General features: G+C 45.5%; 1 protein-coding gene and 1 long non-coding RNA gene across 2 annotated transcripts in view; one reads left to right on the forward strand and one right to left on the reverse strand.

Annotated features, from left to right (window-relative positions):
- The window catches only part of LOC120432774 (butyrophilin-like protein 10), a 40,464-nt gene extending 34,418 nt beyond the window's left edge, over positions 1 to 6,046 (forward strand). Inside the window, exons 4-5 of the mRNA XM_039612590.1 lie at positions 4,779 to 4,871; positions 5,063 to 6,046. Coding sequence (XP_039468524.1) covers positions 4,779 to 4,871; positions 5,063 to 5,133 — 164 coding nt within the window. The 3' untranslated portion in view covers positions 5,134 to 6,046. The remainder of the gene's footprint in view (positions 1 to 4,778; positions 4,872 to 5,062) is intronic.
- A 1,914-nt stretch (positions 6,047 to 7,960) lies between these two features.
- On the reverse strand, positions 7,961 to 24,649 carry LOC120440315. Its single transcript, XR_005613162.1, has 3 exons — positions 24,526 to 24,649; positions 24,201 to 24,346; positions 7,961 to 9,125 (listed from the first exon to the last, which is right to left on the reverse strand). It is a non-coding gene; the product is annotated as an uncharacterized LOC120440315 (long non-coding RNA).
- Between the last annotated feature and the right edge of the window lie 378 nt (positions 24,650 to 25,027).

Genomic DNA, 25,027 nt, shown 5'->3' on the forward strand with positions numbered 1-25,027 from the left:
CTCAGCCTAATAAAACTGTGACTTTCAAGGTCTGAGACAACAGTAAATATCAAAGTGCATTCACTAATTCTGTTAATAGTAAGCTCAATAAGTATAGACAATAGGTCTGCCACAAACGATTATTTTGATAGTCGATTAATCAGATCATGCCTCGATTGGACATAAAACGTACAGCTTATTGCACCAGCATGGATCTGCTCTTATATAACTATCATTAGCTTACAGCTTTAAGTGTTTAAGGTGCTAGCTAAAAATAAAGACAAGATGATAGTTTATTAAATTTTAATGAAATTTGCAGATTGTTTCAGTGGAGTTTAATAAACTCAGCCGTCTGCTCCTTGCTATCTAAAATATAACAGGACACCGGAGTATATTCTCGAGCATCTCACACTTCTGATAATCAGTTGCCTGCTTGACGTTTATTCAGCTGTGTAAAAACTATAACTTTAATCTCAGCCAAACTGATTTACTCAGAAACAAATAAAATACTAAAAAAAAGCCAAACAATAACATTTTTAAGTTATTTAAGTGACTTATATTACATGTTTAACCTGAGTAGCGAAAGATGGCGGTGGGTTTGAAAACAATTTGCCGGGAGTCCGGTGTTCTCACAGGCTCTAGAGAGCCTTGAACCCCGGCTAGCTATCGAGCTAGTGGGTAACAGATGTCTCCGAAAACATCGGAGCGCTTTTGAAAATATGTGATGTCTTGATAAACTGAGCAGATATTTGAGCTTTACACAGCTACATTCTTGCTTGAAAATATGTTAAACGTTTATTTTGTGACCCAGAAAGAATAATAAGAGTAATACTAGAACTTACTAGCTGCCGCCATTGTTGGAAACTGAGCAGGGCCACGCTATGAATTCTGGGACACAGCTGCTTCTTCTTCGGGGTTTAACGGCAGCTGGCATCCTTGTACATGCAGTGCTGCCACCACTGCTTCAGTCCGTTATTACACTCTTAAATCCTACTACTTATTCCTGCGTCTTTTGGGATCTTACAAAGCTTCAAACGACGCGTCGACTATTAAATTAGTCATCGACGATTTTGATAGTCGACGTAATCGTGACTAGTCGACTAATCGTGGCAGCCCTAATAGACAACAGTAGTGACCTGTCCAGAAACAAAAACAAATAAACACATTGTTTACATCCAACAATCCACAGTTCAACTGACAATAAAGTGCACTTGATGTCCAGAAGACAGTAATGAATTAAATGCATTGGAAACTTTCTTTTGTGAACTTGTACATTTCTAAGAGAGAAAGTCATTCACTCACTTTTGTTTCACTGCATAGCCGCTGTGCTAAGACAAATACACACAGCAAGCTATCTCCTCTCTGAATCAAACAGAAACATAGAAAGTTGTGCAAAGTGAATAACCATGTATAACTTTGAAATCGATCAGGACACTCTGTCATTACTTATGCCAGCCCACTCTTCAGTACCACTCATAGCACATGACCATTACACATACACGCGTCACACGTTTCAGAAATCTACAAAAACGATTAAGAATACGGGGTCATCACACAACAAACTTAGCTTACTAGGCTAATTAAAGTCTCAGACAACACTGGCAACAATATTTGCAGTTGGTTACAGTTTCTTAGAACAATTACCTCAGGTGTGCAAGCACACAAACTTTTGCAGTCTCTAACTCTCAAGTACTTACACACACCTGAGTACATGCATGCTCTGACTTAAGGTGGCTCTTAAAGGGGCAGTATATCACCAAATCCCCTGACCCAGTCATGACCAAACAGATATCTGGTGGACAGGTGAACAGTTTAAAACAGAATCACCTCTTTTTAAACCTTTTTCTTGTGCAGTGTTAGTTCAGTTGGCTACATAAAAATCTTTAGCCCTTGTGTTGTCAACACCTGTATGGCAATCGGAAGGAACAAGGATTATTGGTCCTTACATCTCCCCATATTTCTCCATATACTGCAGTCTGCAATTACTTACTAATTGCTGATCGCAATTTACAGTATTGATATTTTTCCCTACTCTGGGACCAGAAAAGCATGCAGTCATATCAAATGAAAAAATCCATCTTGGTTTAATTTAATCTTGTGTGTCTTTAAAAAAAACAAAAAACAAAAAAACGTTGTGAACCCACATCATCCCTTCATCCATCTTTCGGCCGATCCTTTTTTTCCACTTTTCTGGGGACTGGTCATAGGGCCTAAGCAGAGAAGCCCAGACCTTACTCTTACAGCCACCTTCCAGCTTATCTGGGGGAACATCAAAGCATTCCCAGGTCAGCCAAGGTATGTAATCTCTCTCCAGCGTTTCCTGGGTCTGCCCTGGGGGCCTGTGCCCAAACACCTCACCCAGGAGGCATCCTTATTAGGTGCCCAAACCACTGTAGGAGCCCCTCTCGGATCACGAAAGAAGGCAGTCCTTTCCTTTACCACAAATGACTTGCGCAGCATTCGCGTCAATGAAGCCGTCACCCCAATGTGTCTGTCAATCTTCAGCTCCCTTCTCCCCTCACTCATGAAGACACCAAGGTACTTAAATTCCTCCACTGAGGGCCACAACTCAATCCTGATCCAGAAAAGGCCCAGTGGCTGTAATTGCAGCAAAAGGTGGTTCTACAAAGTATTGACTCAGGGGGCTGAATAATTACGCACACCCCACTTTGCAGTTACTTATTTGTAAAAAAATGTTTGGAATCATGTATGATTTTCGTTCCACTTCTCTCGTGTACACCACTTTGTATTGGTCTTTCACGTGGAATTCCAATAAAATTGATTCATGTTTGTGGCTGTAATATGACAAAATGTGGGAAAGTTCAAGGGGGACAAATACTTTTGCAAGCCATTGTAGCTTTGTAGCTAGCCACCACGCAGCACATCATTATATACCAGCTAGCCCAACTTCAAACAGTAACCCTACAAACGTCACTGCTGTTTAGTTTTCTGTCTTCATTTATTGCGGAAGTAATAGCAGAGCTGTACGTTTTAATTTTTGCTGTGGCGGTTAAGCTGCCGTATTTTTGGCTTCACGACCCTCCTTCGTGGTTCGTGCACGTCGAAGCTCAGTTTCCTCTTTCTGGCATTTCAACCAACGACACGAAATACCATCATGTGGTTGCCTTGTTGGATCCGCTGTCCACCCGCAGTGTGATGACCCTCCTCGGGATCCCCCCACGAAAGGGAAATACACCGCTCTCAAGGCGCTGCTGCGGCGCTACTCCCTCTCTGATGCAGAGCGGGCAGAGAAACTCCTCTCTCTCTTGGGCCTGGGTGATGGTACTGCTGCCAAGCTCATGGCACACTGTCCTTGCTAGGAACGCATGACGGCGGATTCCTCTTCACTCACCTCTTCCTCCGACAGGTGCGGGTGGCGGTGGCCTCGCCAACTTCCCGCTGCTGGCCGCGAAGGATTACCGCTCACTCGCAGAAGAAGCAGATCGTATTGTCCTGGCTACCAGGAGCTTCGGCATCCAGGTGATAATTCCTGACTCACCAACGGCATCTCCCGTGACCCCACCGATTCTCCTGGGGGCCTCCAACTCATCGATGGTGACTGGGATTGTGGCACGGGGGCACCGCAGAAAAGGGCTGTGTTTTTACCATCAGCGTTTTGGTGCCACAACAAGGCGCTGTCTGCCACCTTTGCAGTTTTAAGGCCCAAGGAAACGAGCCCGCCAGTGCTCTGTAGCAGCCACGACCACTGGCGATAAGGAAAGGCTGCTCTTCATAGAGGACTCGCACTCGGGGAGACATTTTCTGGGTGACTCCGGCTCCCAGGGGAGCCTCGGGAACGCTTATGCTGTCTTTGCATACCTCCACAATTATATATTATTTAAATTAAAGCAGATTTCCCACATACCACCAGAGAGAGCCCAATTACCACTAGTGGTACGCGTATCACAGTTTGAGCCACTGATCTAGAGAATTTTTGTTCTTCATGAAGTGCCAGCTTTATGCCATTAGCAATAGCTGCATTGAGGTCTTCCTTAGAGATAGAGGAGTCTTTAAACTTTTTCTTTAAAGGCAATTGTTCAACCTCCCTTTTTCACAATTCTCTACTTGCAAAAGTGTCCAAGGTGGGATAGGCATCTAAATATCCAATTTATATATGGCATATGGCCCCCATGTGCTTGTATACATGCCTGACAATGGCAAGTATACGAGAAGAGGGATGGGGGACCCTCTTCTGAGTTCAGTGACACCATCACTGAACCTCCTGGACAATCTGAGGTGTAACGTGACAGCATTGAAGAGCTGGAACATAATGTCCCTGAGGTGTTCTATTGCATTTAGATCAGGTGATCGTGAGAGCCAGTCAGTTGTATCAAGTCCTTCATCCTGGAGGACCAGAAGGCCCCACTGCACTAGTGCAGGGTCTGGCAGTTGGTCTAAGGATTCTATCCCCAATACCTAATGGCGTCAGGGTGTCATTGCCTAGCCTGTAGAGATCTGCGTGTCCCTTCATGGATATGCCAACCACCAAACCGGTCACGCAGAATGATCTTACATACAGCATAATGTTTTCCACAATTTCTCCAGACCCCTTCATGTCTGTCACATGTGCTCAGGGTGAACCTTCTTTCAACTGTGAAAAACACAGGGTGCTAGTGGTGGACCTGCAAGTTCTGTTAATCTATGGGCAATGCCATGGGCTCTAAGCTTTGGAGATGAACAGAATGAAACAGGAAGTCACATATGTGCTGACATCACTGAGCTCTGTTTAAACCTGCTGTTTGTTCCTGACATGCAGTCACAGTCTGAGGGTTAGAATAATGTTTTCTCTCCTGTTTCAGGGTTCCCTGTATGGGCTGGCATACTCACTGGTGCTCTTATTGTTGTTGCTGTTGTGGTTGTGATTAAGATTGGAAGATACTGTTTGAAGAAAGGTGAGTTTTACTTATGTACTATATCAACGTTCATCATTTGTTGGCAGGAATATCAAAAAATTGTATAGCTCACTCGTGTTAGGTCTTAACCTCTGTTTATGTCAAAGAAGATAAACACTTTGTTCATATCCACTGAGTGTATTGCCAGTGTAGTTGTGTGTTTCTTGAATATTTTTATTTCCTTCTTGCAGGTCAACAAGGAACAGAAAATGGCCCATATGCAGAGGCGCACAACGGTCTCACCTCTGAGCCAGATGAATAATTTCCTCCTGCTCAAGGAAAGCGTAAACTCTTTTAAATGCACCAAAAACAGTAAAATGTTTTACTTCAGTTGCCTAACTTTGAGCTTACGTTAATTAAAACTTGCTTGAGATTTTCCAAATTGGACTTTAACAGTAATTATACTGTCCTACTGAGATATTGTTAGAATAATACATTTTGACTTTTTTGTATGATCACAATATCTGTTCATTCAGAAAAGTGTGCAGCTTAAAAAATAACTAAACAGAATTTCTCTAATGCTCATGTTATTCATGATGATTTGTCTGTTTGTCATACAGATTAAGGTAATTGGGATTCCAAAAATATGTCCCCTCAACAGTTGTTGAAGACATAGTTTATTTTTGGGATCAGTAGAAATGACCCAAATAAGCTGTGATAAAACTATGAAAGAAAAATTTAATGGATAATGAGACCCTTAAATTAAAATTTACAAAAGTAAAAGAGACCCCTAAATTTAGGACTTGTTAAAATGTCAATTTTGCATTATGTTTCAGATTCAGTTGAAAAGCTGTTATGCAAATGATGAAGAAACTTCTTAGCTCATGTTTAACTCAGTTTAGGTAAACATGTGCACTAGTAATAGAATATTTGATTAAACTGAACCCTGAACGCTTCTGCTGTAATAAGTGTAAATATTTTACAGATTTTAACATAAAAAATTTTCCTTTTTGAAATATTGTTGTATATTGTTTCTTTTTAAGGTGCCAAGAAGACCTGTCAAGTACATTTACGTTGTAATATTTTATGTTTTTTTTGCCTTAGATGTGTGTTGTTGTTGTTGTTATTGTTGTTGTTTTTCAAATTATATTTATGCTGTTATAACTGTTGGCGTACATTTTGAGCTATTTCACAGAGTGCTCAAGAGTGCACATCAGAATAAAAGATGAAAACGACATACAGTTGTGACTCTGACTGTGTATGTGTGTGTGTGTTTCTTTAAACATTCTGTGTATCAGTCAATTTCCAAAATTATTCTTATTTTAGAGCAACAGTGCTTTGATAAGGTCTTTTGAGGTCAGGAAACATTTTGAATAAAGCTCATATAAAAGTAGGAATCCTACCCTCTATTGCCTGATGTCCACAAAATAATCTTGTGACAATATAATCAAATAAACCTTAATTTATATTCTTGCTTCTTTTTTCTTACGTATGTCAGATTAGATGTCTGTGCATAGCAAGTGTTGTTCAGTATTTGTAGGTAACTTTGCATTAAAGGTTTTTTTTTTTATCCTGAATTTCTTAAGAAAAATGATAGTGGACCTGAAGCTGTAGCTGTCGTTCACCGGAAGTGTTGGTTCCTGCACCAGCCTGACAGTCAGAGTGCGCTGGGATGAGTGTTTCTCTGTCAGGAGTTAGTAACTGTCCTTTAATGATGTTTCCTCCTCAGATAACTTCCACAGTGATAGAGCATCTTCTCCTGCTTGCGTGACTCTGTCTGCTCACTTTGTCTGGCGTAACATTTGGACATGAAAGCAGTAAGAAAACAGAAGACGAGTGACGCACTGAACTGGAATCCTCTGCGAACATGTGGACTCTGGAAACTGCAGTTTATCAGTGAAGGGTAGATAAGGGCAGCAGCTGCAACTGAAATCAACATTTAGTTCAGCCTGAACCAGGCCTTGCATGGACTTAAAACTGGCTGGACTACTGTAATTCATTATTATCAGGATGTCCTAAAAACTCCCTGAAAAGCCTTCAGTTAATCCAAAATGCTGCAGCAAGAGTCCTGACAGGGACTAGAAAGAGAGAGCAGATTTCTCCTGTTTTGGCTTCCCTTCATTGGCTTCCTGTTAAATCCAATTGAATTCAAAATCCTGCTCCTCACATACAAGGTCTTAAATAATCAGGCCCCATCTTATCTTAATGACCTTGTAGTACCGTAGGCTGCCAGGGGGATTCCCATGAGTTTTTCCTTTCCAATCACTTTTCTCACTCACTATGTGTTTATAGACCTCTCTGCATTGAATCATATCTGTTATTAATCTCTGTCTCTCTTCCACAGCATGTCTTTATCCTGTTTTCCTTCTCTCACCCCAACCAATCACAGCAGATGGCCCCGCCCTCCCTGAGCCTGGTTCTGCCGGAGGTTTCTTCCTGTTAAAGGGAGTTTTCCTTCCCACTGTCGCCAAAGTGCTTGCTCATAGGGGGTCATATGATTGTTGGGTTTTTCTCTGTATCTATTATTATACGATCTACTGTATGATATAAAGCGCCTTGAGGCGACTGTTGTTGTGATTTGGCGCTATATAAATAAAATTGAATTGAATTGGATTATGACTGCGAGGGTTTTATATTAGTGATTGCTGGTACTATTGTTGATGATACAGCTGCTATTATGTCAGTTATTTTGACACATTTTGTGGCATCTATTTCTTTTTCTGTTTCTCTCTCAGCTTGTCACCTCAACCTTTGTTTTCTGCTTTTTTTTGTCCATCTTCATTAAACACTTGCCTCACTCTAAACTCTGTTCTAAAAACTGTGTGAGTGAACAGGGGATTCATTAATCATTTATTTCAATGTGAAATTAATTAATTAATCATGAAACTGATCTCACAGCCCTGACACTGAAGAAGTCACTTCTCCCACTGAAAAAGCTACGTCCAGATGAACAAAACTTTTGGGGATTTGCTTACCTGGATGTTCCTATCAGAATGTGAGGAAAGAGGATAAAGACCCAAATGCAGACATGTAGAGAGTGGGTTTTAATAAAAGATGAGCCATTTATTAAAGGCTGAATGAAAATAAACACAAGAAGCAAAAAGGGAACTGAGGCTTAACTAATACAACTAAACTGGATGAACTAACACTAGGGTTTCTAACACTGAGAAAAACCTAAAACTGAAACCCTGAAATATTGACAAGAGATACAGATGACCTGAGGAGGGACAAAGGGAAAACAGACACAATATATACACATACAATAAAATACAATATACAATATATATATATGAGGGAAGTGGAAACACATGCAGAACACAGCAGGAAGGAATTAGGTGCGACAAGACAGGAGGAAACAAAACTGAACACACTGAACACCGGACGTGAGACTGTCAAAATTAAAAAGGAAACAAACTAAGAAGCAGACTAAGAAATATGGCTTGACACGGGCTGGACGAAAGAAACTAACATGGGGACAAGATGGACTGAGGAGGCAGAAAGATGAAACACAACATGGGGGAACACAGGGACAGTTAAGAGAGAAGAGACACAGGGACACTGCGAAAGAGAGAGTGATACATGACGGGTTGGGGAGAACATACATGGACACACACGACAGACAGTGGAGACATGGAGATGTCAAATGGAACATGTACACAGAAAAGGGAGACGAAACACAACGACCCACAGAGGGTAAAGAGGGAGGGAAAACTGAATTATAACAGCTCAGGAATCATAAAAGTGCAATAAACTCAAATAGCTGGATCAAATGACCCAGAACCATGACACAGACACTGAAGAAGAACACAGAAACAGATTTACCCATTCATCTTTTATGATATCCATATAGCACGTTTTTTACGTGGTACACAGTACATCAAACACCTGTTTCCTGGCACTTTGTTCTGGTCAAAGTCTTCAACTGTTTTATCTTTGTCACTGTGGATCAACTCAGGATAAACAAGAAGGAAGAGAGGCGACTGCTGCCAACAGCTGAAGATCTGTTTGCCTTTGTTTTTGTTATTATCACCATGATGCTGGCATGTAGTAGAGATGAAGGGATCTTGTGTCTTTCGGAGTTTCATAACATCAACCTTCAGTCCACAAGTGTCACTGGAAACTTCTACGCCTACAGATTTCTTATGAAGTCAAGATAACATGCTGTACAAAGGCCGACGTACAAAGCCGTTATTCCACAGGTTGTGACATCTGGCAAGCCTGAGCTTCTGCACACAGTCAGCTTGTTGTGAAATCTAATTTCCTCACAGGTGTGTCATTCAGAGGAAAAGTGGGAGTGCCGGGATTTTCTGAAATCTGCAAAAGTAACAATAATAAAAATATAAAAAGAGGGAAACATGTTTTAAAAAGTACAAAATCTCTGATATAAAACATGTAAAAACAAAGGTCTGAAATAATGAAAATTTATATTCATTTTGATTCCTGAGGAAGACAGTAGGACATGAAAAACCATCTGTCCAAATGAAGGTTTACAGTCAGACCTGACTTCCTGTGAACTGTCAGCAGGAAATCAGGTTTACAGATGTAAAACCACATGCATTAACTCAGCTCAGTGGGTGGATGAATCATAGCTCACTTTATGCTTTGAATTTCTTTGGACACAAACTCTAACCACGCCCACATTCTCAGGTTCTCAGTAAACATTTTATTACCGGATATAAAAAGGCTCTAACCGTTATTTAACCTGTTGTTAATGACGCGTTATGTCATAAAATCTGAAGTCATTTCCTACCTGTTGATTAAGATAAACGAGAAACCCACTGTATGTTTTTATTATTCAGCTGAAGGCTGCGTGAGTCACACTTTATAACACTTCTATTGCACTCTTACATATCATAACATGACAGACTGAAACTGACCGAAGCCAGAGCAAAAGTCCAACAAAAAAAAAACCTGGAGCTCATGAAATAGTGCAAAACAAAAGTCTGTGAAAGGCACAGAGGCTCAGGAGACAGTTCTTAAACCTTTCAGGGGGCCGACCTGGAGGTCGAGGGCACAACGGTCCATAGTTCAAATGTTCAGGGGGCCTGCCAAGAGTCCAACAGTGGCGACGGATCAGATCAGGGGGCAGGCCACGTGGAACGTTGCGGTGGCTAAGCGGGCCCGACTAACCACACTTGGACTGCTTGGCTGGCGGCTGGCGGTGACGTGAGCGTGTACGAAGACTGTCAGGCGGCATTGCTGGCGGCTGACGGCAGCGTGGGCGTGTACGAAGACCCTCGGGTGGCTTGGCAGGTGGTCGAGGATAGTGTGGATGTGGAATGTGACCCCTTGGGTGGTTTGGTGGGTTTTCGTGGAGGGACTGTCTTGACAGCCCCCGAACGTGGACATGCTGGATGTGGACGTGGCTTGGCAAGCAAGATGAGACCAGGCATGGCGACACCTCTGGCTGGGTCAAGACGAGACCCGGTGGCAGCATGGCGGCTGCAGGCGATGGAGCAGGTGGTGGCGCTGCAAACGATGGCGTGGACAATGCCATCAATAAACCTGGGTTTAAATGAGTCTAGGACTCTATTTTATTTATTTTTTTATTTAGGTTCGACAGGGGAGAGCAGTGTGAACAGTGCCACGGACAGAGAGTGAAGCAGATAATTATTTGTAAAAATAATTTAAACACACACACAATAAACAAAGTAACTGTGAATAAAAAGCAAGATATATAAAACAATAAAAGAGTTTACGTTAACCTAAAACTGGTATCAGTGAGAAACTTCCAGACAATGAGCAGAAAAAAATGGTGCAGTCAATAAAAGGACAAAACAACAGAGATGTCCAGCAGACTGTTCGGTACCACTCAGTCCAGAATTTGCTGAAATCCTAAATCCTGCAACCGTTCAGAAGCTCAACTTCCCTCGGTTCTGACCCACGAGTCCTCAGCAGAGCAGCAGTACGTCCATGACTGTAGCAGCTCCTCCCATTACCGCTTCCAAGGTTCTCCATCAGCGACTGAGGCAGTGAGCCACATCAGCCTCAAAGTCGGAGACAGGAAGAATCCGATCAACCCCAACTCAAGTTCCACTCTCGGGTTCTCCTCTCTCGTCCCAAGTTCTGCTGAACCAGAACCCAGTACCCTCTCCCTCCAGTACTCAGCCCATCTCTACAAATCTCTCCAGGAAACATCGAGTCTCCTCTGTTCAGGCCTTCTTAATGATCACATCTGGTACAACGCATCCTGGCTGCTGATTGGCCCTTATGCCTTGTGTCAGGCTACTCAGTTAAGTAAATTAGCCAAGCTTGGGTGAGGGAAACATAATCAGTCAGACTTTACACCAAAAAATAAAACTTTAAAACAAATAAAACCAAACCCACTCTAAGGCCTAAAAATAGAATGACTTAAAACAATAAAGCACCATGAAAATAAAAACATGAAAGTCTCAGCACATCAACATTCTGCCTTATGACACACTGAATCTCTGAATCTCTTGGTGTATTTGTATAAATATTAAGAAAGATTCGCAGTTTTACATTGAGGAACATTATTCTGAAATTGTTTCACAATGTGCTGACACAGTTTTAGCAGACTGATGAACCTCTAACTGTGTAAGATCATCTTTTTACACCTGATCATGTCACTGACCTGCTTCCGTTTTACCAACTGTTCCTCCTGCTGTTTCTCACTCAGCCTTTTGTTTCGTCTTGTTGTACGGTGTGCAGATCCCTGTGTTCTGTTTTTATTTACAACTTTTTTAATTCTGGTTGCACTGTTAAATGTTAGAACAACGTTATAGTCATGAGAGCCCCATGTTGGTTAACCCTTCTTTCCACCAGCTTCTTGATTCTGGAAAGATCTGCAATCATCTACAGATCTTTACTGTATCAATGCACAGGTTTGTAGAATCAGAGCTCTCATTGTTTAAAAAAGGTGTGAATTTGAAAATAGATCGACGGTTATGTGGTCCAGTGAAATTTTGTAAAAGTTCAACACTTTGGCATAATTTGAAGTTACTGTGTGGCAGCATTTGTTCAACCCTCTTGGTCTTCACCTGGAATAAACACTTTTGATGATCTGTTCGACGTTCGGGGCCTTCGTTCATTTCAGGACTTAAGGACTCGTTTTTCCCTTCCTGCATCTTCTTACTTTGTGCACCTGCGGCTCAGATCAGCTGTAAAAGCATATGTTTCCCCTGGGACTCCCCCCTCCCTTCTCATCCCATGCTGGAATGGATCTTGCCCAAATCTGGCAGATCCTCTGTTTCCATAATTTACAACAAATGAGCCGAACATGATGTAAAGCCTCTGCCCACTGAATCTATTTGGATTAGGGAACTGGGAGAACTACAGGTTGATATAGACTGGGATACAGTATGGTCTAATCTAAGTTTGACTTCTAGGAACTTGGCACATCAACTAATTCATTTCAAAACCATCCACAGAACCTACATTACACCCTATAAGAGATTCCAGATGAAGCTACAGGCTCCGTATCACTGTCACATGTGCAACAATTCATCACCAGGCACGTTCTTACACATGTTTGGGACTGACATTTATATCTGACTTTTGGGTCTTTGTGAACTCTGTGTTATCTGAGGTACCTGAAGTTTTTTATATCCTCAATCCAGATCTTTGTCTCCTTAATGATGCCTCTGACATCTCCTTAAAACAAATAAAGTGCAAAATCGTGTTTGCAGGATTCATATCCGCAAAGAAGACAATTACAAAGCCCTGGTTCAGTCCTGACATTTGTATGAAATCATTCTTGATGGGATGTTTTCTTTGTATCGTTAATCTTGAATTTACCACTGGCAAGATTAAATAGAGCTTGACCCACAACTGTCGAAGCTTGGAAAATCTTCTCATCCAAAATTATCTGCTGGAAGAGGCAATAACTGTTTGTAACTTTGTGTACGTTCTAATATTTGTATTTCTACTGTATTTTTTTCTTTCCTCTCTCCATGCCTTGTGACCAATGTTGTTTTAGGGAACCAATCCTGTTATAAATCAATAAAATGTTGATCACAAAAAAAGGTGTGAATTTATTCATTTAGTGATGAGTCAGGAGTTGTAGAAAAGCCTGTGTTAGTGTGAACTACATTACCCAGCAGCCTCTGGGCAGTGGTGATGGTAAATTCGATTCTTTTTACTGAATCGAGTTTTAATGAGTCACTCACCAAAGTGAATCGGGTTTCTTGAGTCATTTGAGTCACTGAGTCAGTTGACCAGAGAGTGCAAAATGTATATTTTCACTCAAACTTAATTTGTTTCTCTTTTAATATAAATCCTACTGCTAAGATGAATGATTGTAAAAGAAAACAACTATTTTTTAGAGACAAAAAGACCAAAAAAAAAATTCTAAAGGGAACATTTATATATTTTTATTTTATTTTATTGGTATTTTCCTTAAATGTGTCAAATATATATTGTAATGACCTGGCTGGGGTTGTTAGCCAGGTGCATTCTGGGTATTGTGTTGTCTGTGTTTTCTATCGTTCTGCTAGTTCCTATGTGTTTGATTCGCATGTTGTGTTAGTGTTATGTTAATGTAAGCCACAGTGAAGTTGATGTGTGTTCTGTGGAGCGGGTTGAATTGGCATGGTTGGCTGACACCGCGACTCTATGTGGTGGGGCGTGATAGGGGTTCGGTGTCAGCAGCATTACAGGGGTTGTAAAAAAAATGGTAAATAAATGACTGGTGTGAACCACTACTGCCTCCTGCTGGATCATTTGGGGATTATAAGCCTGCTCCTGAGACGCCGGGGTGCGTGCGGTGTATGAGGCACGAGCTCTCCATTCGTTGCAGTTCAGCGATAGCTGCTAGCGCCCGCTAGCCATTTTAGCTAGTGAGCAGTTTAGCCAGTTCAGCTCTACTAACCCGCGGTCGCTACAATTGGTGTCAGAAGTGGGATTCATGAGTGTCTAGCAGACACTATGGAGCCGACCATAGGCGAATTAGGCGTCTAATCCGAGACAACTGCTCGCTTCTGGAAAGCATGGCTGCGAGACCCAGCGGAGAAGACCCGAGCTGGGGCGGCCAGAGGCCACAGCGTGCCCCGAACAGCCACCCCTGCTCTCCCGCAGCTGGAGGGGATTCCTGGGGCCGCACCACAGCCTCCTGGCAGGACGGCTGCTAAGCTACAGCAATACACTGGGGCGACGCAGCTGGAGCCGCACCTGGCCCAAGTCACGCTGGCTGCCACTCACAATGGGTGGGGTCAAGAAGAGACTGCCACCCACCTGGCGCTTTCGCACTGGAGGGCCCAGCGCTCCAGGTTCTGCTGGACCTGCCCCTAGAGGAGCAGCGCGACCTCCGGGCTCTGACCACGGCGCTCGGCAGGCGGTTTGGACAGAGACCACCAGCCGAACAGAGCAGGGAGGAGCTGGCTCGCCGACGCCGACGCCGAGGGAGAGAGCCTGGGGTCCTTTGCTGCGGACGTCCGCCTCTATGCCCGACGGGCTATCCAACATTCCCAGGAGCGGCATGAGAGGAGCTGGGTCTCCACACCTTCCTGAGGGGCCTCACACCGAGAGGCTGCGACAGCATGTCCGGCTGTCATCCCCTGAGACCTGGAGGAGGCATTGAGGGAGGCTGAGCGGGCTGAGGAGGTGCTGCGGGCGAGCCAGTGACCCGGCGATCGGCCAGGGGGTCGAGCGAGATGATGCGCGACCCAGTCGGATGAGGAGGAGGAGGCCAGGCGAGCCCAACCAGAGGCAGTCCCCGTCCGGAGGCGCCGGACGGACTGCTGTTATCGGTGCGGGAGCCGGTCACCTCGCCCGAACTGTCCGGCACCTAGTCCTCGGGCCCGAGTGACATCACTGACGGGAAACAGCCACGGGCGGGACAGTGAGGGAACCCCACCCCAATCATTAAACCCTCTCCGTGACACTCATCCTGTGGTGGGCGCTGTGGGTCCACCCGTGGACTATACCTGGACTGTATAATTGATGGACGGTCTTGCGGGCCCTGGTAGACACGGGTCCACCATCTGCTTGCTGCGGAGGGGGTGCTTCCGGAGACAGGCGGTTCATTGCCGAAAGATTGGACCCCTACTCACACAGCGTTGTACACTGTCACAGGAGAAAAGACTGTGATGCCGGGAAAAAGACTCTGCAGGTGGTGGTGGGAGCGAACAGTGTGAACCATGAGTTCTGGCTTGCCGACATAACAGGCGACGAGTGCATTGTTGGACTGGACTTGCTGGCCCACTGGGGGCACGGGTCGATGTGCCGGGAGTTGCCATCCACCTTGGTGCTGAGACCGTGCAGCTCCAAGTGGGCCATGGTAGCCAGGGACAGACCCCACCCCACCAGCACCCCAAAGCCCTCGCGCCCCACAGCTCCAAGCCACAGCCAGGGGTCGAGGGCGGCAAGGGTGCGGAAGAGGACCCAGGGGTGAACGTAAGCAGGGCCAACATCCCGCAGCCAGAGTCGCCGCCTAGCTCGGCAGTCTCCCGTCACCTGAGACTGTCGCGGCAGTAGAGGAGCTTGGGCGGCGGAGTGGGGTGCACCTCAGTGCGACACAGCAGCGGCAGCTGCAGAGCCTCTTGGCAGAGTTTATGGATATTTTTGCCACCAGGAAGAGGACTGCACAAGGACGGGCCTGGTGCAGCACACTATCGACACTGGAGCAGCTGCTCCAATCCGCCGCGCCCCACCGCCTGCCCTCGCCAAACGCCAAGCTGCCGAGGAACTGATAAAGAGATGGCAGCTAATGGTGTCACTGAACCCTCGGATAGTCCATGGGCCGCACCTGTGGTTATGGTGCGGAAGAAAACAGGGGTTGGCGCCCTTGTGTGGACTACAGGCGTCTGAACGCGGTCACCCGCAAGGACTCTTACCGCTACCTCGCATCGATGACGCACTGGATTACATCGCTGGGTCCAGTTGGTTCAGCTCGCTAGACCTCCGCAGTGGGTACTGGCAGGTGGAGCTTGCTGCTGAGGCACGGCCCAAGACTGCATTCACCATAGGGCAAGGACTGTGGCAGTTTAGGGTGATGCCTTTTGGACTATGCAATGCACCAGCCACGTTTGAAAGGTTAATGGAAAGGGTCCTCAAAGACATTCCCCGTGCCCGCGCTGCGTGGTCTATTTGGATGACTTGCTGACTCATGCCAAGGACTTTGAACAGGCTGTTGCTAACCTGCGAGAGGTCCTGACTGCCATCCGCGGGGCCGGACTAAAGCTGAACCGGCCAAGTGCAACCTTCTTGCTCGCCAGGTGAAGTTCCTGGGACATGTGGTGAGCGAAAAGGGGTGGCTACTGACCCCGAGAAGGTGGTTGCTGTGGGGACTGGCCTTCCCCATCGAACGTTGCCGAGCTACGAAGCTTCCTGGGGCTGGCCTCCTATTATAGGAGGTTTGTAAAGACTTTGCCACCATCGCTAGCCCCTTGCATCAGTTGACAAACAAGGGTCAGCGGTTTGGTTGGACTGAGGACTGTGCAGCGGCTTTCGAACAGCTGAAAACTGCCCTTGTGAGTGCCCTGGTCTTGGCGTATCCTGACCCCAGCCAGCCTTTCCTTTTGGACACTGACGCCAGCAACATGGGGTCGGAGCAGTGCTCTCCCAGAGGGGAGAGGCTGAGGAGCGAGTGGTGGCATACTACAGCTGCAGCCTCAGCCGGGCCGAGAGGAATTACTGTGTTACCCGGCGTGAACTGTTGGCTGTGGTCCTGGCGGTTCGTCATTTCCGACCTTACCTCCTGGGCACTAAGTTCCTGCTCAGGACCCGACCACGCCAGCCTAACCTGGATGCTGAACTTTCGCCAGCCGGAGGGTCAGGTGGCCCGGTGGCTGGAAATACTACAAGAGTACGACTTTGAGGCCCAGCACCGACCAGGGCGGCAGCACGCCAACGCTGACGCCCTGTCCAGGCGCCCTGTTCTGCGGATGAGTGCCGGTACTGCAGGCGCCTGGAGGAGCTGGACCGGGGTCCGACATCGGCAGCAGCAGAACCCGAGGGTGAGGATGAAGGACAGGAACCTTTCACCGCATGGCGGAGCTGCAGCAGCACCAGGTGAGCGATCCAGCGCTGGGGATGGTGAGGACTGGATGGAGGCAGGGACACGGCCAGACTGGTCCGCCGTGTCTTCCCAGGGGCCCGAGACGAAGTCGCTGTACTCCCAGTGGAACAACCTGAGCTCCATGGCGGTGTAATCTGCCGGCGGTGGCGAGCGCCAGGCGGGAGGCGACATACTCCAGCTCCTGGTTCCCCGGGGCCTTGCGGCCTGAGGTCCTCCGCTGGGTTCATGGGGCTGCAGGTACTGGCCATTTTGGGAATGGCAAGGCAGTGCGGCGGCTGAGAGGCGGCGGTTCTACTGGCCGGGTGTCGCCAGGACGTGGAGATCCATGTCCACTGCTGTGACGACTGCACGGGCGCAGAAAGGTCCCAGCCAGCTCTCCCATGCCCCATTGCAGCAATACCTAGTTGGGCGCCAATGGAGCGGATCGGAGTGGACATCCTGGATCCGTTCCTGTTACTGATGCCGGCAACCGGTATGTCCTGGTCGCGATGGATTATTTCTCAAAGTGGCCAGAGGCATACGCGGTGCCGGATCAGAGTGCGGTGACGATGGCGCGGACCCTGGTGGATGAGATGTTCACGCGGTTTGGTGTACCGGAGGAGCTCCATAGCGACCAAGGGAGGAATTTTGAGAGCCAGGTGCTGGGAGAAGTGTGTCGGAGGCTGGGGTGAGAAAACGAGGACCACCCCTCCATCCTCAGAGCGATGGTCTGGTTGAGCGGTTCAACCGCACGCTGGCCACCCAGCTGGCCATCCTGACCAGCCAACATCAGAGGGACTGGGACCAACACCTGCCCCTTGTTTTGTGGGCGATCGAACAGCAGTGCAGGAGTCAAGTCAGTGTACTCCTGCAGCGTTAATGTTCGGAAGGAGCTCCGAACCCCAGTGGACTTGGTGTTGGGCGCCCCTGAGCCGGAGATTGCTGGTGGACCAGAGATGGACTACTTCCGGTGGCTCAGGGAGGCGGTTGCACACGGTGCATCAGCTGGCAAGACGGACATTGAGGGAGCCGGGCCCGCCAGAAACGGGCGACGATACCCGTGGCGCACGGTCCCTATGCTGGGGGCGGAGATCGGGTCTGGGTGTTCTGCCCCAGAGGAAGCGGGGCTGACCCCAAGCTCATGAGCCACTGGCAAGGCCCGGCGAGATCCTGGAACAGCTATCGGAGGTGGTCTTCCGAGTCCGGATGCCGGGCGGGGAAGGCGGGTGGTGCTACACAAGGACCGGCTGGCGCCATACCATCCGCTTGCCCCAACCCACAGACTGGTGTGCAGCCTGGGACTCCTTGCCCCTCACGCCCGCCCAAATGGGGCGCCATGGATTCCCAGTCAAAGGCAAGCGCACTCGGCGCGGCCCGGATATTTGCTGGACTACAGAGTGGACAGTTAAGGTTGTGGGGACACTAAACCTCTTGGGGGGCTGTGTAATGACCTGGCTGGGGTTGTTAGCCAGGTGCATTCTGGGTATTGTGTTGTCTGTGTTTTCTATCGTTCTGCTAGTTCCTATGTGTTTGATTCGCATGTTGTGTTAGTGTTATGTTAATGTAAGCCACAGTGAAGTTGATGTGTGTTCTGTGGAGCGGGTTGAATTGGCATGGTTGGCTGACACCGCGACTCTATGTGGTGGGAGCGTGATAGGGGTTCGGTGTCAGCAGCGTTACAGGGGTTGTAAAAAAAAATGGTAAATAAATGACTGGTGTGAACCACTACTGCCTCCTGCTGGATCATTTGGGGATTATAAGCCTGCTGCTGAGACGCTCGGGGTCGTGCGGTGTATGAGGCACGAGCGCTCTCCATTCGCTATGCGGTTCAGCGATAGCTGCTAGCGCCCCGCTAGCCGTTTTAGCTAGTGAGCAGTTTAGCCAGTTCAGCTCTACTAACCCGCGGTCGCTACAATATTTTCTCATCTAAATGTCCACTGAGCTGTGACCCAGGGGGCGGTAAAGCGCCTTAACATTGGTTGCCAACCAAGAAGAAGAAGATGTGAGCCAGGAGGGAGTGTCGCTACCCAATCCGTACCGGAAACCCGATCGGTACCCCGCATGCGCAAATCTTACGTCACTTCCTCTCTTTGCCAACATTGCGACATTCAATATATTTGAATGATACGGTTAGCGCCCAGTTAGCTCCTAGCATTTCTCAACAACTCTGCCTCATTTTCGACTGCCCGGGACATTTAAACAGTGGATAATCTGTATACAAACAAATTCATGCTTTTCTCCTCAACAGAGAGCGTCCCCGATTGAACAACAGCGCCGTAAAATAAGAAGAATGGTGCCGAATTACAGACTTAATAATACTGACTTAGTAATGTGTCACATAAAGATTCATCAGTCAGATTAAGTGTTTACTGACAACTGACAGTGATAGCGGACAACATCATCACTATTCCAACAATCCTCTTCGCACATACAAGCATAAACACACTCGACTATCACTAAATCAAATTAAACATGCATTTGTAATGACGCTGCTTCAGTTTAAAATACGGTTCATTCGTTTGGTCAGCAGGTGGCGGTATCCTCGTACACTGGGGAGTAAACTGCCATTAAACGAACAGAAGAAGAAGAAACCCCATGCACATGCGCGGTACGGATCGGGTAGACCCGATTTGTACGGTCCGACTTTGCACATGCGCATTAAGGATCGGGGAGTCCTGATCCGTAATTATCTTTTTATTTTTTTGTTTTTGTCTACATTATATTAAATGTTTCATTATCGGAAACATTTTAAGAGATACTTATTATTGTTAACATCTTAACAGATACTCTGACCCGTAACTATCGTAAAACGCTTCGACCGGAAGTAGACACCTTTCGCGCATGCGGGGTACCGATCGGGTTTCCGGTACAGATCGGGTAGGGAGCATTGACTGTAGAAAACAGTGACGACGCCACAGCTCCCCTAAAATGAAGCCAAAACGTCTCTATCGCCCCCTGGTGTCTTGCTGCAGTATAGGTCATAAACCCCGCCTCCTCCATGTTAGCAGATGGGACTGGGGTCAGACTAAAATAAATTTATTCTCCTTAGATAATTTTTTTCCAAAGATTCTTTCTTTTGTTATCAATAGTTCTCATCATGCTGATTGATGTTCAAGGGGTCTCCTTTCCCATAAGTTTGATTCTAATTCCTACCGCGGTGATGTTAAATTGGGGAGAAACGTCATCATAACAGCTTTGACTGGCAGCTGCAGTCACGGAGAAACTTGCGTATCTCTGTTCGGGAATAGCAGATAGAGCGTAGGCTCTGAGAGGAGGGTCAGCGTTTACGCTACGAAAACACGACCGAGGGTTTTAACCTGACAGCCTGAGGTGCTCTTCAGTAAACTGGACTACCCGACAGAAGGACCCGAGGCCCCGCTGCACTTTTTCGGTAAGTTAATCGTGTTTGTAAGCTAATCTGTAACTACTGTCCTTAGCTAGCTCTTGAGACCTAGCTAGCTAAGATGAGCACTCGACTATCGGGGTTCGTTCAGCTAATCTGTGCAGGTGAATGAATTTACCCTGACTAAAGAAATCAAGAGAAACGTTCCGGGCTAATCAGTCACTAATTACTGTTACTGTACTTTTATTACAAGTATTATACTGTAAAAGCAACAGGCTGCACGCTGCTTCAGCTCCTGTGCAGAACTGAATATCAAATATATGCAAACAACAGCATGTTTTCAGTCTCTTGCCACACCTGTAAAGACAGTAACATCTTTTTTAAAAGCTTGTACTTCAGTAACTCCTCATTAATCAGGAACTATGGATTAAAGAACTGTAGTGTACTGTAATACTACAAAAATGTAAGAGAAGAACTTCAGATCCTGAGTGTGTGAGGACTGAAGAATCAGCTTTATTTCAATTTTGAGGGATAAAATTTATATTTGAGTTTGTGATGGTTCTGTTCTCTTTGTGATTACACGGGCTGCCCTCAGATTCAGACCTCAGCACCACCCAGTGACAGCAGACAGATCATCCAACATGTTAACTGCAAAATGAACTGATGAAAACAGTACAAAGGTTAAAGTACCACACGTGCTGTAGTGAAAGCTGCAGCTGTTTTATTGATAAAGTTTAAAAAAAACAAAAAACAAAAGCATTAATCACTCATGTAACTGTGTCACTATATATCAGCATTAACAGGACCTCAGTTTGGTGTTTCACAAAGCTGCTGATCTCAGACCTGCACAGCTTCCGTTTTAAACACTTGATGTACTCAGCTGCATGAAAAGCATATGAGATTTTCTCTGACACAATTAAATAAAACCTGATGAAGGTCAAAGGTCGTCACTTGTATGTTGAACTACAAACTTGTCATCTGGAATTCTTTCACAGTTTTTTGCAGATAATGTGTTATTTACCATAAAGTGATTCAGAGTTATTCATACCAGAGTAACCAGAGAGGATCATATATTTTAAATATATAACTTTCTACAGGACTGAATATAATATCTTTATGTAAAAGTCTGGAGCCTCTGGGGAGTATCCAGTATTTATAACATTACACAAACCAAAGGTCTCCATCACAGTGTTCATGAAATGCTGGGTTTATCCATCTCCTGGATCGGGCCTACGGAGGAGTGCTGAAGATTTCCTTGTGAGGGAGCTGCTGGTGAAGATCATGAGTCCTGCTTGATCAATGCGATGAGCTTCAGTCTTCCTGGTGTTTCTTAAATGAAGTCTCTCTCAGTGGGTCAACAGAACATCTGGCACAGGACAGCTGTGATGAAAGAAAGGGAAGAAGTTTCTCCAAACCTCTGGACCCAGGAAACCCAGCTTGGTCCTGATGGTCTCCCTCACTAGTTTCTCTCCAGGGTGAATGTAGCTGTTGATATAATATGGACTCTATTATTAAATGAAAAGAACAAATTAGACTACATTACTGAAACGTTCTGCTGATGTTTTTAAAGTTTCCATGTTACCAGGCTGTAGAGGGCTCTGAAGATTTAAACAGTTTTAGATCCATGACACTCACAGTCTTATGTTAAAATCTCAAAGGACAGCATTATATTTTTGATATTAACAGTAACTCTGGGCTTCTGTAGAGTGTGCAGCTGATCTCATCGCTGTCTAAAAATGGATAAAAAAAACATAAGTGTTGAAGACTATTAAGAGTAGCAGGTGTGTAGCATCGCTAACTAGCTAGCAACAAGCCTCCAACACAGCGCGTATACTAGCGGCTAATCTAGCTAACGAATTAACAACAAAGTGATTTTAGAACTATAAGATGATAAGCTGTGCCTCTGTTTTTATAACAGTGACATGGTTGTATTTACCTTAATTAAACGAGTCGTCAGTCGCGGTAAACCAGCAAAAAAACTCGAGCAGCCGGGCTATGTAAAAAGTGTAGGGGGGCGTGTTTGCGGTCACGTCCAGCGGGTGTGTGGGCTGAGCGTTACACAGTCGCTCCACCTCAAGTCACTACTGCGCAGACTCTGGCTCCAAATTTGCAAGATGGCAGCCTCCACAAGCGGGGTATTTTGGCTTCATTTTTGCACAATGGTAGGAGGCGGAGTCGCGTCGTCCATGTTTTCTACAGTCAATGGGAGGGAGGGGGTGAGTGAGTCAGTGATTCTTAACAGGTAGAGAGGGGGTGAGCGAGTCAGTGATTCGTTCAACTCGTTTGAGCTGTGAGCCTGGAGGGAGGGGGTGAGTCAGTCCCGAGTGATTCGCTTATGCTATGATTCAGCACAGCAAGAGAGGGGGTGAGTAACTCAAATGTGCTGTTAGCATGCTAGCTGAACGATGCTACTGTGAACCGAGGAGCTATTGTCTTGATGTGAGCTTCTTCTCAGGGTTTTTTCTTCCAGTTAAGAGCAGAAATGTTTTTGTTAGGAAACTGGCTGTTGTTTTTTTCCCCACAATTTTAATTATAAGCTAGATATATTTCTACTAATGGAATTAGTTTGCTAACAGCAACAATGATGAGTCAGTTGCGCTTGTGAATCATGATTCACGAGTCAGTAAAGTGATTCTCGAGTATTGAAAGATTCGTTCACGAATCGAACATCACTACTGGGCAGTGATGGGATTCATGGGACTTCTGAGCTAGATGGTCTTAGTTCGTTCCTGGACTAACGATTGAGGAGAGAGCTGCGGAGAAGGGAAGCAAATAGCCCATCCTGTATTTGTTGGGGATGGTGTGCGTCACATAAACGTGAGTTAATGTTCCATGCTTAAGATGTTTACCCTGCTACTTGTGTGTATTGGTTTTAGTTACCTTTAGCATATGTGCTAGTTAGCGATAGCTATGGCAGCCCAGTTATTTGATTGTTTTGGGCTTGTTACAGCTTTGTTTGTTCCCTCTGCCAATTTATGTGAATTTGTATACTGTAATATCACTGTATTACGTAGTGGCTAAGTAGAGGGCTGACTGTTTACTAAGTGCATCAGTGTAAATAGGTCATCTCTTGTGGCGCCTTTTGGGTAGTGCCTTAGTAAATGTGAACACTGTAAGAAGTGGTATCAGACTGGTTTGTAGTGGAGGAATTTGTTGCCAGTTTCCTTAATCTATACCCTGTTCTTAATCATAGAAACCACACCATATCACCCTCCACATCCTCCTACTGTATGCCATACCTCCCTGTACCATCCATCTGACCGCCAATAAACTCCACCTGTGGTAATCTAATCCCTGGATGTCAGCCTCTCCTTCTGACCGAGGATAGTTACTATTGCAGCACCACCCAGCATTAAACTGACGTACACCATTCTGTACAGGAGTAATGTTTGCTGTGGTGATAAGTTACTAAATTAAAATGGATTTAAAATTGTCCAAACACTACAACATGTATTAACTGTTGTTATGATGTGATGAAGAGATGCCACATCATGTAAATCTAATGAGCGTCTTTTTCTCTGGATAAATAAACCCAACATTACAATAAGTTTATGGTTCATAAACACTATAGAACACAGACGGCATCAAACCTCATTCAAAGCGCCTTTTATCCCATCCATGCAGCACATCGTTGATCACACAAATGAAACATCACAATATTTTGGGACTGAGCATCTCGCTCAAGGACGCTTTGCTAACCTGAGGAGCTGCATCAACCTGACCTAAGTAGTGGAGACCCTCCTACTCCTCATCTCTTCCTCCTCCTCTTCCTCCACAAAAACCTTCACAGACCTGTTTCCAGTCTGACTCCATGTGCCTGCAGTTTTTACAAGAAGGTTTAATAAAAATGTGCAGAACTATATCTGAGTTAAAGCTGCTTTAACTTGTCTTATTAGCTTATTAGCTGACTTTTTTTTTAGACTTTATCAAAGAAAGTATGCATGCTTCTCCTGCTCTGAGATTTAGCCTGGTGCTACGTAAAGCTTCTATATGCTACACTTTGTTGTGGTTAAAGTACTCGACCATTTTAAATTCATCACTGTGGATCAACCCGCAATAAACAAGAAGGAAGAGAGCCGATTCTGTGTACCTCTGTTTAGGTTTGATTTTCACTCTCATGCTGGCGTGTAGTGGAGCTGAAATGATCTTCAGGAACGACAAACCACAAAGCCTCGTGGCTGCTGTATGCATCGGCCCAAACCTCTGCTCTCAGAGTCACAGACACAGTTTCTTCACCTGTAAAAGGGCCACGATGGAGAGGATGAGATCTAAAGAGGTCACAGCTCCAGTAACGCTCTCCTATTTAAAATACCTGAAATGCATCAGCTGTCAGTTTTCACTTTCACATTAACACGTGTGACAAATAATTAGTGGTGCAAAACGAAAAAACTGGTAAGCCTTAATTCTTCGCTCACCTTTGTAGAAGTTTATACCTTCCCGGGTCACTGAAAGGCTGCGTCGTGAGTGTCTGTGGTTCCTGTACAACCACAGACGTGCGAGGCCGTTAATCCTGTCAGTGCTGGAAAGTCTGGTTTTCTGGATGACGGCCAGCTTGTTGTGAAATCTAATTTCCTTTTCCTTTTCTGTTTAATAACTTTATGTTCTGGGTTGTAATATTGTTCCTCTTTTTGACTTTTAGATGAAACTGAATCAAATATATAAAGGCCTGCAGTTCATTCAGTTTCCAGTAAGAAGAGAGGTTTGAGAACTTGGGGGTAAAATCCCAGCTTCTGTGAGACACAAACAGATATACTGAGAACATAATAAATAATAAATATGTTTTAAATGGGTGTGTGGGATTTTTCTGCTGATCTGTTGGATGTTCTCGGAGGGGGGAGTCTCGTCATCTGGGTCACTTTCAGGATGCAGCAACTGTGACTTTATTTCATGCAGTTTTATTCTGAATCATTGACAAGC

The sequence above is a fragment of the Oreochromis aureus genome, linkage group 5 (genome assembly GCF_013358895.1).
Source record: "Oreochromis aureus strain Israel breed Guangdong linkage group 5, ZZ_aureus, whole genome shotgun sequence".
Classification (NCBI taxonomy): Eukaryota; Metazoa; Chordata; class Actinopteri; order Cichliformes; family Cichlidae; genus Oreochromis; species Oreochromis aureus.